General features: G+C 45.0%; 1 protein-coding gene across 16 annotated transcripts in view; it reads left to right on the top strand.

The window, feature by feature from the left end:
* The window catches only part of TSNARE1 (t-SNARE domain containing 1), a 757898-nt gene that overhangs the window by 301023 nt on the left and 443049 nt on the right, over positions 1 to 13826 (top strand). For all 16 annotated transcript variants that reach the window (XM_050940861.1, XM_050940856.1, XM_050940858.1 and 13 more), the window contains one exon: positions 2452 to 2529. In XM_050940861.1, coding sequence (XP_050796818.1) covers positions 2452 to 2529 — 78 coding nt within the window. The remainder of the gene's footprint in view (positions 1 to 2451; positions 2530 to 13826) is intronic.

Here is a 13826-nt window from a genome sequence, read left to right as displayed (position 1 = left end):
CATAGCCGAGAGAGAGACAGGCAGAAGACAAAGAACTCAGACACAAACTTCCCTCCACCCAGACCTGAAAAAGTCTGGTTTCCTGATTGGTCCTCTGGTCAGGTGCTTCAGGTTACTTTTTTTTCAGGTGAAAGAGACATTAACCCTTAGCTATCTGTTTATGACACTGCCCCATGCCCTGGTCCCGCGGCTCCGGTGGAGCTCCCGCAGTGGTGCCTGCGGGAGGTCCACCGGAGCCGCAGGAGCAGCCGACCATCCACAGGCACGAGTGCGGCAGCTCCACGGGAGCCGCGGACCAGCGAATCCTCTGCAGGCACCACTGCGGCAGCTCCACCGGAGCCGCCTGCCGCCCCCTCCGGCAAAATGCCGCCCACCAATAATCCTGGCGCCCTAGGCGATTGCCTAGGCCGCCTAAATGGAAGCACCGGCCCTGCATGGAATACTAACTGTGTTTCAGTGAGTGCTGTTCTAGCTTAGGGTCTGTCGGCATTTTCACGTTGGGCACTAGACTGTCTTTTACCAGTCATGCCTGGCCAAGTACATCTCAGTTTGCTTGGGTCCTGATTCAGTAATGAACTTAATCATGTACCTAACTGTAAGTACACGAGTAACTCTATGCAGGGACATTTCTGAATCAGGGACAGTATTATAATGTCACCCACAGTTCTGATGCCCTCAGCAAAGAACTAAAGGGCTAATAATGCACTATTAAAATTTTTGCCATTGACTTAATGGGAACTGGATCAGGCTGTGAATGAGCTAAATTTCTGGGGACAGGGTTAAGCATGACCTGATTACTTCTGCTCAGTAATCCCTGGCTTTTGCAAGTTAGAATGAAAATATGATGGAAAAGTTGAGGCGATTGACTTAGGAGGAAGGAATTAAAAAAAAAAAAATAACTATGTACTTCTTAGTCAAATGCCAGCTAAAGTAAATCACAGAGATGCCTGTTCAAACTTGCTCCTACCCCTCTTTCCTGCTTTTGAGACTGTGAGGACATTGATGGGCTAGGGGTATTCATATACATTTAAAGGTGGGAAATGGGAAAATTCTGGTTCATACCAACGGTGCCACCTTCTGCTCAGGGGCAGGTATGGGCTCGTTCATTAGTAACTGAGTGATAACAGAGGGGATTCAGACAGGCCAGTAAGCGACGGGGAGGTCACCAGGGACTACAACACAGTTGATTGCTGCCAACTGGCTATCTGTTGGCTGCATTTGAGGGCAGGCACATGGAATCAGGAGCACAAGGAAGATGAAAATCCCACCTGGGGAGACTGGGATGGAGAATCTGTTGGGGCCAGGAGATGGGGAAGGGCTTGCACGGGGAGATCAGTGTTTTTTTGGGGAGAAGCGTGAAATTAGTGGTTCAGTACCACATTTGGCCTTCATCCACCTTACGTCTTACACGTGTGGATGTGAGCCCATGTATGTATACACAAAGAGGCCTGTTAATCTGGTCATCTAGTTCTGCAAAGTGACATTGTAAGGAAGGCCTTGTGTTCATTCTTCATTGGTTGCCTTTATCAAATACGCTCACTCTCTCTATAAAAAAAATTCCTTGCTAATTGCTGCTCCTTCAAACACTCTCTTGTTCAGCGTCAAGCTGGATTCTTACTTTCTCTCACCTGCCTGACTTCTTGACAGGAACGTTGTCGCTTAGTTATGTTTATAAACTGCTTTGATGATTGAGGACCTGATTTTTCAGCCTAGCCTCAACTAGTCAGATGGGTGCACATGGTTGTGTCGTGTCTCAGATAAAATAATAAATGCAACAGGGCGGGAGCCTAGTTTTACCGCATATTTGTACAGCACCTAGCACAATAGGGCCTTGATTCTTAAAGGGTCTTATACAAATATTTAAATAAACCCAGTGTTGCATGTGGCTACAATCAGGGAATCAGAGCTGAGATTTTCAGAGCCACCATTGGAGCTGGATGTCCTATTCCCAATCATTTGTGTGGGAATGTGGTCATCGAAATGCCTTAGGCAGCTCGGAAATGATCAGCCTATGTGCCTAAATGGAATCACTTGCCTCCAAGATAATTGTGGGTGAAAAACTACACTGCAGTTTTTTGTGCCTGCAAATTGTGGGCACGTGGAGAAAGGCATCCTGTAAAAACCTGCCCCTGTAATTGCTCTGTCTCTGCTCCATAGCCTGGTGATGTCAGTGAAAGGATTCCCCGTTACCTCAGTGAGGTTGTATTTGGGCCTATAATTGTTAGAACCAGTGTTTCACTTTCAACCCATTAACTTTCAGAGGTAACTGTGTGTTTGTTAAATATATACAACAACCACAGCAAAGTATAGGGACAAAGCTGTGATAAATGTCCCTCTGTGGGGCATGCCGGTTCAGAGGCTCTGCTCTGATGTTAGTCTCTTGCTAAGCAAGGCATGGCGATATGCTGGCCAGATGTATTCATATGCGCTCTCCTTCTTGTCTTGTTGCAGCCACCCAGATCGATCCCAATGAACTCCAGGAATTGTTTCAGGAAACTTCAGCCAACATCTTCCGAATTAACTCCAATGGTGCGTATAATGAAAGGCTTCCTAGTCAATTGTATGCGGCCCTGCTGATGACTTGTAAGCATGTATACAGCATTCAGGAAGCCCTGTTGTCAGGGAGCAGATATTAATGCATTTTTACTGCTGTGCCTCATGAGCTCCAGCACACGTACAATACACATTTCTTTATAAATAGGCAGAGATATAGTCCCCTCCTTGCCGAGCCTGCATCCTTTTCTATTTTTAATTATGTCGTCTGTTACAATAAGGAATTAGAAGGCAGAATGGTGGAACAAGCTACACTGCTTCTCTGAAGTGTTGCAATGCTACAAAGTTCTGTCATATTAACTTGCAAAACAGCTACTATTTCCTTTATTCTTCCTTCTCTATCAAATAGGAATGTTCTTCCTGGTAATTCCCCGTGTGTCCATTTAGAATACTGCTTCCTAAGGGCCCAGTAGGTCAGGGTGCTGAGTGCCTCTTGAGAGGTGCTCAGGACCTTCAACACTTCCTGAAGTTACTAGGAGGTAAGTTGCAGCACCTTGTAAGATTCAACTGTAAGACAGTAAATGACAGAAGGAGGTTTTGCTGTTCCCCTCTGGTGTTATCCGGACTGGTGATCTGCTAGGCCCCTCCAATCCTTGACTCTGGGAGCCAGCCTTACCCTGCTCTGCTGTGAGAACCCCCACTCCTGGGCTGTTCACGCACAGCCTCTGGCAGGTAACTGCTCCCAGCTACTTGCAAGTGAATGACACTAGCCAATATCTCCGGTCCCAGAAACAACCCTAGGAGGCTCCGTCTTGCAGTGTCCAGTTATGCCCACTGGAGGCTGCAAGCTTATATGAGTTTGGCAATTTAACAAAGAAAGCGATGTGTACCAGACCTGTTATCCCAAGAGGAGTCTCTGACACGCTTCAAACCAAACACACTGCTTCAGGTAGAATAAACAAACAGATTTATTAACTATAAAGATATATTTTAAGTGATTATAAGTCAAAGCATAACAAGTCAGATCTGGTCAAATGAAATAAAAGCAGAACATATTCTGAGTTGATCTTAACACTTTCAGTGTCCTTTCAAACCTAGATGCTTCTCGCCACAGGCTGGCTGGTTACTTAGCGTCTAAAAGATGGGGTACCAGCATGAATCCCCCTAAGCTTAATTACCAGCTTAGATCTTGTAGTGCCGCCACCAACCAGGAATTGCAGTGCCTGGTAAACTCTGGTCCCCCCAAAACCTTCTCAGAGGACCCCAAGACCCAGACCCCATGGATTTTACACAAGGAAAGTAAACCCTTTCCTCCACCGTTGCCTCTCCCAAGCTTTCCCTCCCTGGGTTACTCTGGAAGATCACTGTGATTCAAACTCCTTGAATCTAAAAACAGAGAGGAGTGCACCTTGCCCCCTCCTCTTTCCCCCTCCCCAAGAGGTAATACAGATTCAAGCTCTGTGAATCTAAAACAAAGGGATTCCACCTTCCCCCCTCCCTTCTCTCTCCCTGTCTCCCACCAATTCCCTGGTGAGGACAGACTCAATTCCCTTGAGCCTCAACAAGGGGAAAAAATCAATCAAGTCTTAGGAAAAAAACTTTTAATAAAAAGAAAGGAAAAAAAAAGTAAAAGTTGTCTCTGTAATTTAGATGGTAAATGTTACAGGGTCTTTCAGCTTATAGACACTAGAGAGGAGCCTTCCCCCCAGCACAACTACACATTAAAATCATTCCAGCAAAATACACATTTGCAAATAAAGAAATCAATCAAAAAGACTTGTACTTATACTCACTATTTGAATAGAAAATTAGGGAGCCTGTAGGTACATCTGGTTACTCTCAGAACCCAGAGAGAACAACAGACAAACAAACAACACAAAACAAAGACTTCCCTCCACTGAGATTTGAAAGTATCTTGTCTCCTGATTGGTCCTCTGGTCAGGAGTTTGTAGGTCACTGTTTGTTAACCCTTTACAGGTGAAAGAGACATTAACCCTTAACTATCTGTTTATGACAAAAGCATAACAAATCAGATCTGGTCAAATGAAGTAAAAGCAGAACACATTCTGAGTTGATCTTAACACTTTCAGTTCCTTACAAACCTAGATGCTTCTCACCACAGGCTGGCTGGTTACTTTTCAGTCAGGCTCTCCCCTTTGATCAGTGTTTCAGTCGCTTGGTGGTGGTGCTGTTTGTAGATGTAGATGGAAGAGAGAGAGAGAGAGAACACATGGCAAACTGTCTCTCCCTTTTGTCATGTCCTTTCTTTCCTCTTGGCTTTGCGGCCCCCTCCCCTCCCCTCGAGTCAGGTGAGCAATACCTCATCACAGTCCCAAACTGCCCAAAGGAAGGGGGTGACTCTCTTGAGAGTCTAACAGATTCTTTTGTTGTTGCCTAAACCAGCGTCCATTGTTCCTGTGAGGCGGGGCTGGGTTTGTCCCATCCATGCCCTGATGAGGTGTGAACTGCCTCTCTGTTCCTGGAGAGTTTTGCATGGGCTTACTTTAAGCCATGAGGATAGATTTTCAGCCTCATAACTATATACATGCAATTATAACCTATAACCTTATGATAACATGACTGTTACAATTACTATAACATCACTATAACAACCATAATCAGTGCATTATGAGTCTTCCGAAGACATCCAACATGACAAAGTTTGCATTGGATACCACACAGTCATTTTATAAAGATGAACATGGAGGTGCTGGGTGTTCCCCCGGGGTACAGAGCATCACAGAGGTGCTTTTTAATGCGAGGTGGGCAAACTTTTTGGCCTGAGGGCCACGTGGGGGTTGCAAAACTGTATGGAGGGCTGGTTAGGGAAGTGTGTGCCTCCCTAAACAGCCTGGCCCCCGCCCCCTATCCGTCCCCTCCCACTTCCCGCCTTCTGACTGCCCCCCCTCAGAGCTCCCGACCCATCCAATCCCCCCCGCTCCTTGTCCCCTGACTGCCCCCTCCTGAGACCCACCCACCTCTAACCACCCCCCAGGGACCCCACCCCCTAGCCAACCTCCCCTGCTCCCTGACTGCCCCGACCTCTATCCACACCCCCTCCCCCTGACAGGCCCCCTGGGACTCTCACGCCTATCCAACAGTCCCTGTCCCCTGACTGCTCCCCCCAGAACCTCTGCGCCATCCAACCACCCCCTGCGCCCTGTCCCCTGACTGCCCTCCAGGATCCCGCTCCCCGCCCCCTTAATATGCCAGAGCCAGCCACGCCACCATACTGCCTGGCCAGAGTGGCAGGCCAGAGTGCTGGCAGCATGGCATGCTAAGGCTGAGGGGGAGAGGGGACAGCAGAGGAGGGCCGGGGGTAGCCTCCCTGGCCGGTAGCTCAGGGGCCGGGCAGGATGGTCCTGTGGGCTGGATGTGGCCCGCGGGCCGTAGTTTGCTCACCTCTCTTCTAATTATTAGAGAGAAGGCCTGCAATTCAAGATTGCTGGGTTCTGTCCCCTGTGCCAGCAGTGACTGACACATCGTAATAACTTAAATAGGTAAGGAATAGGATCAAATCACTATAACTAGGAGTCAAAACTTGTAGAATTCAATTCTGCCTTTTCTCCAGACCTGCTGCCTGACCTCAGGCAAGGCTTTAATCTCTCTGAGTCTCAGGTTCCCCATCCGTAAAACATGCATGATACTGAACCTGTCACCGAAATAATTAAAAAAAGAGTCAACTTCATTAATAACACAGAGGATGAATTAGTTTATCCTGATTATATAGTTAGGCAAATTAGTGGGTCATAGAGATCCAGGCCAGAAGAGACCAGAACATCATCTAGTCTGACCTTCTGTGTATCCCAGGCCACCAGCACCACCCAGCATCCACACACACAACCCAACAACAAAGGAAATAAGACCCACAGGAGATCAGTCTATTATGTGCCACAGGCAGAGACCAAGGGGTATAGGTGAGACTGAGGAGTACCAGTGTATGAGGACCCTGCAGTGGCAGGACAATGATTTAGTGAGATATACCCAGATAATCCTGGCAAGTGACCCACATGCCGCAGAGGAAGGCGAAACCCCCCTCAATGTCACTGCCAATCTGATAACGGAGGAAAATTCCTTCCTTACCTTGCATATGCGATCAGTTAGACCCTGAGCATATGAGCAAGAATCAGCCAGCCAAGCACCTGAGAGAGAGAAAGAATGCTCAGTGCGACCCCGTCCAGTGTCCTATCACCATCTGTGGCCATCTCTGATGCTTCAGAGGAAGGAGATACAAAAACCTCCCAGAATGCATTGTGGGGGGAGGGACATCCCTTTCTGACCCGTGCCAGTGGCTTGCTGAAACTCTGAAGCTTAGCATTAGGAACATAAGATATAAAGCTGAAAGTGGCACCCAGGGCTGTCAAGCCCTGCCCTCCAACCATCACAAGCAACCCTGCAATGCAGTCACACTCATAGATTTGTCAAGCTCCCTCTTAAAACTAATTACGTTGTTTTCCTCCGCAACTCCTGTTCCAGAACCTCATCCCTCTGAGGGCTAGAAATCGTCTTCTAATTTCGAGCCTGAATTTGTTGAGGGCAAAAAGTGTGCAAATAGCTTTTGTAGCATGCTCTTGGACTTCTGGCAAGCTGACACTGTGACTCTTGGTGTCTCAAAGTTATGGAAGTCCCTGCTATAGAACAGAAAGTTCAACAATTTCACTTTGGCCAGGTCTACACTACAAAGTTTTATTGGCAGAGCGGTGCCAGTCAGGGGTGTGAAAAAAGCACAAACCCTGGCCAACATAACTAGGCTGGCAATTCCCCTGGTGTAGATTCAAGTATGCCAACAGAAGAGTGCTTCTGTTGGCACAGCTAATATTATATCTACACTCAGGGGCTCTGCCAATATAGCTGTACCAGTATAGCTATAGCAGGAAATCATCTGTAGTGTATACAAAGCATTTGTGATACGTGTGGCGCGGGAGAAGGGGGGGCGGTGAGGAATCATGCACTTAGCCATTTGCAGAGTAGCAGCCGTGTTAGTCTATGTCCGCAAAAAGAACAAGGAGTATTTGTGTCACCTTAGAGACTAACAAATTTATTTGACTCTAAGCTTTCATGGGCTACAGCCCACTTCATCAGACGCATAGAATGGAACATATAGTAAGAAGATATATATTCATACAGAGAACATGAAAAGGTGGAAGTTGCCATACCACCTCTGACAAAGCCCTGGCTGGGAGGATTTAGTTGGGAATTGGTCCTGCCTTGAGCAGGGGGTTGGACTAGATGACCTCCTGAGGTCCCTTCCAACCCTGATATTCTATGATTCTAAGAGGCTAATTAATTAAGATGAGCTTTTATCAGCAGGAGAAGAAAAAAAACTTTTGTAGTGATAATCAAGATGACCTATTTTAGACATTTGACAAGAAGGTGTGAGGATACTTAACATGGGGAAATAGATTGAATTTGTGTAATGACCCAGCCACTTCCAGTCTCTATTCAAGCCCAGGTTAATGGTATCTAGTTTGCATATTAATTCAAGTTCAGCAGTTTCTCATTGGAGTCTGTTTTTTAAGCTTTTCTGTTGCAAAATTGCCACCCGCAGGCCTGTAATTGAGTGACCAGGGAGGTTGAAGTGTTCTCCTACTGGTTTTTGGATGTTATAATTCCTGATGTCAGATTTGTGTCTATTTATTCTTTTGCCTAGAGACTGTCCAGTTTGGCCAATGTACATGGCTTAGGGGCATTGCTGGCACATGATGGCATATATCACATTGGTAGATGTGCAGGTGAACGAGCCCCTGATGGTATGGCTGATGTGATTAGGTCCTGTGATGGTGTCACTTGAATAGATATGTGGACAGAGTTGGCATCTGGCTTTGTTGCAAGGCTTTGTTCCTGGGTTAGTGTTTTTGTTGTGTGGCAATAAGAAAGAATGGTGTCTCTGCTAACCTTTGAGATGCTTTGTGGTGGCAATGGGATTCTTGCTGCTTTAGAGGAGATACTTCCAGGAAAAAGCCAAGTGCTGCAGAAGGGAGTGAAATTCCTCAGAAAGAGTTCTGACACCATGACCCAGCGTGGTCCTAGAGTTAGTCTTGCAGATTGAATATAGACTTCAGTTTCTGGCTGCTTATGGTCATTTAAGAATGTGTGACACTTCTCAAAAGAGATCGGGATTTATCACAAATATCCTTGTCCAATTTCATTTTGTATATAACTACTAAATTCTTCCTGAACTTTCAAGTGTTTATAGTACTCCTCACTTCTTGTTCTGAACTGTTGTTGTGTGACGTTGTGTTCTCTATCACAAGTGTTTGCGTCTCAGTGCTGTCTGAAATGATTTTTTTATTCCTCTACTGGAATAATAATGCCAATACATTATAAAACATGGTGTAAAACTGGAGAGGGTTCAGAGAAGAGCCTCAAGAATTGAGGACTGGAAAGATACAAAAGGACTCTGTTTATGTAGCTGATTGAGAAATTCAAGAGGTGACTTGATCACAGTTAGCAAATACCTACGAGGGGAGAAGATATCAGATAGTACAAGGCTCATTAATCTAGCAGACAAAAGCAGAACAAGATCCAGTTTTTGGAAGTTGAAGCTAGACCAAATCAAACTTTAAAAATGAGGGTGACCAATCATTAGAACAGTTTGCTGAGAGGTATGATGGATTCGCCATCACTTGGAGTCTTTAAATCAAGATTTGATGTCTTTGTAAAATGCAGCTCTAGTTCAACTGCAAGTTATAGTCTTGATACAGGAACTGCGAGATGAAATTCTATGGCCTGTGTTACTCAGGAGGATGGACTGGATGATCGGAGTAGTTCATTCTGGCCCTAAAATCTATGAATTTATAATACTGTTAAAGCACTTGTGTATCCTTTGGAATGAAGAGATATCTATGAAATAGCTTATTGATGCTGTACTGGTCACTGATGTTGTTGCAGTTATTTTTGCCTTCTGTGATCAGTTGCCCTTACTGAGATTATGCACTGGCACTGAGAACGCTGGGGCAGGCAGGCTGTTACAAAGATTGATGTGACCAGCAAGGGGAAAAAGTCCTGGCACGAGGTTGTGAAACAGCGAAATTAGGTAAAATGATGCAACAACAAGCTGGAAGGGGATCTGTGGATTAATTAGTGGCACTCAGCCTATTAGAATAACATATAGTTCTTTTTGTCCATAGATTTCAAAGTGATTTACAAAGAAGGTCGGTATCACTTTACAGATGTGGAAACTGAGGAACAGGGCGGGAAAGCGACTTGCCCAAGGTTACCCGGCAGGCTAGTGGCAGAGCCACGAATAGGCAGGTCTTCTTAGTGCCAGCTCAGTGTTTTATCCACAAGGCAACATTGTCTCCCTCTTGCATCACTCGCTCGTGTAGAGTTAGAGGATTTTGAATCATAGCTGTAGCCAGTGGCGATGATGCAATTTATATTCTGCTAGTTTGCTATCTCGCTGCTTAGAAATCATGAGGCTACGTATCTAAGCAATATGTAGCACTAGACTAAATGTTTGGCTTGGTTAGGTGGCCTAGGTTTTTGAAGCCACATTTTGGACCCCTTCCCTGTGTTTTTGTGTCTGCTTTCCTCATTCCTCTTGATGTTTAGGAACTGTCCACTTTGTGGGTAGGGAGGTTTGCCTGATAGCTATTGGGTTTTGTGCTTGTGCCAGATTGTTTTTTAAATTCCAAGGTTATGGATGGCATTTAGCTGATTGGTGACTTCTGTAGTTACTTTTTTGAAAAGGGGTTTGTGTTCTTTTTTTATTGAGCGGCACTTAGCTGCCACCTGGTAAATGCCTTATAAATAAATAAAATAAACACCACCAAGAAAAAGAATTGGTTCAGTAGATCATGTCTGAAGAACTAATCACTTAAGGTTGCACTGGAGGAAGCAATTCTGCACTGGCCAGTTGGGGAATCTGAATGCTCTAATAGGGCTCTTCTATCTTAGATTCCTGTTACTTGCTTATTAATGGTGTCACATGCAGTGTGCATCCCATTTCTTTGATCTAAGGAGCCGAGCAAAGGATTCTGCATTGTCCCAGAGGTGCTGTAAAATTTTGGTTGCCGTTTTGGGGTCAGTTGCTTTTAAAGCTTCCAAGAGAATATATGGATATTCTGGGTTAGATCCTGAGCTTACGCAAATCAGCACAGTTCCTGTGACGTCAGTGGAGCTCTGCTGATTTATACTCACTGGGGATCTCTCCCACTGTGTTTAAATATCACATATGCTATCAGTGGCTTAGTGGTATAAGACTAAACTTCATATTCCCCAAAGGAGGAGTGGGTAAACTCCATGTACCCACATTTACCCTCAACTACGCTACTGATGCTAAAGCTGGAAATGGCTTCTGGGTCACCTAGCCCAAATGCTCTTGCACTGAGCAAAGAGCCTGGGACACTTTAAAAGCAACACCACTGTATTGGGTCAAAAATTGGCCTTTCCATGGCGCTGCACCTGATGTTGACATATTAATTGTCTCAAACAAATGTCTTTGCTCTAAAGAACACAATATCAAAGATCTATGCTGCTGTTACACAGAACCCACGGAATATCAGCTCAATCTGTCTTCCATAGATCTCCCTAGTTTGGCAGTACGAAGACATTAAGGGGGTAGCCTTCACTCTGAATTGTCATGGTTTTCTCTGCAGAAGTCAAAAACATATCATCATGATGATGAGCGACTTCTTCCCTGCTTGAATTATATACATACCAGTAATCCATTCGAGTATATTTGAGAGTGCGCAGGCCGCCTTGACTCATTCTCTTATCTGACGAGTTCGTTAGAGCAAGTACCATACTGTGTTTTGCTGCTGCTTTGAGTTCTTCTCTGAAGGTCTAATTGGCCTTGAAATATTTTTAGAAGCTGTCATGTTTCATCTTGGAAATGGGCGATATATAGATTGCACTTTAGATTGATTTGTTAATAATGTGGATATAAAAAAAAAAACCAGGAGGAAATTATCATGTGTGGGAGACCTCTAGAAAGGTTAAACTCTAATGTTAGAGAAGCCAACGGACATTAGTGAAAACCCTCAATTTATCCTTTGGACCACTCTGTACATCACACAAAAAATAATTATTAGCTAAAGTGTAATGACTTTGGGGCTCTCATCTTATTGCATCTCCAAGTGCTTTACGAAGCATTGAGTGAGATGCTGGCACTGAGGTGAATGTATAGACAAAGGCGGCAGCTGTTTGTGTTCTCAAATTGTCCATACACTGCTGTGGATACTAGATCCTGTTTTGCAGAGATGAGGAAGCGTTGGGCAAGATACCCAGGTGATCCTGTTACTATTGAGCACCTTTTAATTTCAACCTAGGGAAGCTCAAAGAAGGTGAGCAAAGGTGGGGAGGTGACCCTGATTTTCAGCCAAATCAAAAGACAAGTTAGGGGTATACAAATCCCTCACTACACAGGAAGAGGTTAAAGAGCAGCTGTGGGCTCAGACTGCCACACCCCACTGTTCCTGTGAAGCATGCCAGACTTGGAGGAGGAGAAACTCAGTTCTGAAGGCTCCAGCCCTAGGTGATGGATAGACCTCTCATTCTCAGCTCCCAGATTGGTGCACAACAGAGAGCCAAGGTGCCTTAGATTTCCTGTGGATCTGCAGCAGTAGTACAGATGACTGATGGACCCTTATGGAAACTGTGGGACAGAAGGACTGGTGCCAGTCTTTATCTCTGTTAGGATAGTTCTCTTTCCTTTGTCATATTTGGACCTGGGACCCTGCCAACAGTGCGAGCCCCCTGAGAAGGCAGGTCAGAGTAGGAAGCAGCCCAGCGAAGAATCAAGGGATCCAGTGAGACAGACCTTAACTGCTTGCTGCAGGTCTCTGGACTTGAACACAGGATAGAGTGAGGGAATGGGTTTCCCTACAGCCTCACTGAAGAGACTCGTGTAAAGATCCCAAACACAAGGACCAGAAGGACTGTTGGGTCTAGACCGAGGCTGGTAACCTGTTTTGGGACTATTGTTGAGTTGAACTCTGATTTACCAAAAAAGCTGAGAGACAAAATGTGACCTGGCCAGAGGGCCAAGTCACAAGACAGAGGGATCCACCACAAAACCTGAATGGCTGGCTGATGGGGTTGCAGAGAGAAAATAACTCAAAACAATAATGCCTCACTCAGGTCCAAGACGGCACACTGGCTGGTGAGTCACTTTGTCATAGACTGCATCAGGCATCCAAATCCCCTCAGTAGTTTTGAATATCTCATCCCTAGGGTGCAAGTTGGAAAAATACATGGGAGGTAAAAGGTGTGTGTGGGGGCGGCAACTGGCTGAGACCCCACTGAGTTTCACGTCTTCATTTCTCCAATATATCACTCGTCTCTGGAATTTGGATGCATTAATTATTAAAGCTGCTCCAGCCTGTGGCAGGCACTTATATGGATAACTCAAAATCCCACTGGCCATGGGAGCTTTAAAAGGGTCATATTGCAGCATGAATCCTTGGGGATTTCTGAACTGTGTTTCAGGGATTTGGGTGTGTGGAGCTTTACGAACTGTGGTGACTGAATGTTTACTGGGCCTTTAGGAACTGGAATGTTCTGGATGCAGAGCCCAGCGGACTTGTCATTAGAAGTAGCTGGTGTTGGTGGGAGATTGAAGCAAAGAATGAAGTGGGGTGGATGGATGAAATTTGTAAACAAGGATCCTCTCACTTTACTATTTTGTTGATATTCTTTCCCCTCCTGTAATTAAAATCATGGTAATTAAATTAAAAGGCTTTATTGGTTATTTGGGTTTTGGAAAACATAACAAGGACCAAGCAGGCTTTGTTCTATTCTTGGGTCTTTCCAGCCAGCTGGCAGAGATTTTATGGAGAATGCAACTAATATTCCCCTCTCCTTTCATGTGCAAGCTTTCTTCTTTCTCTCCATTTGCAGTTAAAACTGGTCAGAGTTTTTTCATAGAAAATTATGTCGAAATTGAAAATAATAAAAAAAATGTTGATTTTTAGTGAAAAATCAAAACTTGAAAAAATACAACCAAATCTTTTCATTGAAAACCAAAAAAAAAAAAAAAAAAGGAAATGCCTCCTTGGTGCCTCATGGGAATTGTAGTTCAAGTGCCTTGTGCTCTCATTCTCCTTTATGAGCTGCTGGGCTTTGCGTGGACTACATTTTCCATGGTGCAGAACAGTCCCCCTTCTTGCTGAGCAGCCTGGTGCATAGTGAAAGTTCCATGACCACAGCATATCATGGGACATGTAGTCTGGCTGGGGAAGCTAGCTCATTGGAAAAATGGGGGTTAGAAAGCCTGGGAACTGCAACTCCTTTGGGGCACCTTGCATGGGCTTTTGGGATTGAAACTTTTGGTACTGAACCAAAAACCTTTTGATTTTGGGGTGTTCTACTTTTTGATGAAAAGTTGAAAT

The sequence above is a fragment of the Gopherus flavomarginatus genome, chromosome 2 (genome assembly GCF_025201925.1).
Source record: "Gopherus flavomarginatus isolate rGopFla2 chromosome 2, rGopFla2.mat.asm, whole genome shotgun sequence".
Classification (NCBI taxonomy): Eukaryota; Metazoa; Chordata; order Testudines; family Testudinidae; genus Gopherus; species Gopherus flavomarginatus.
Note: the sequence above shows the minus strand (reverse complement) of the source record. Positions and strands in the feature narration are given on the sequence as shown.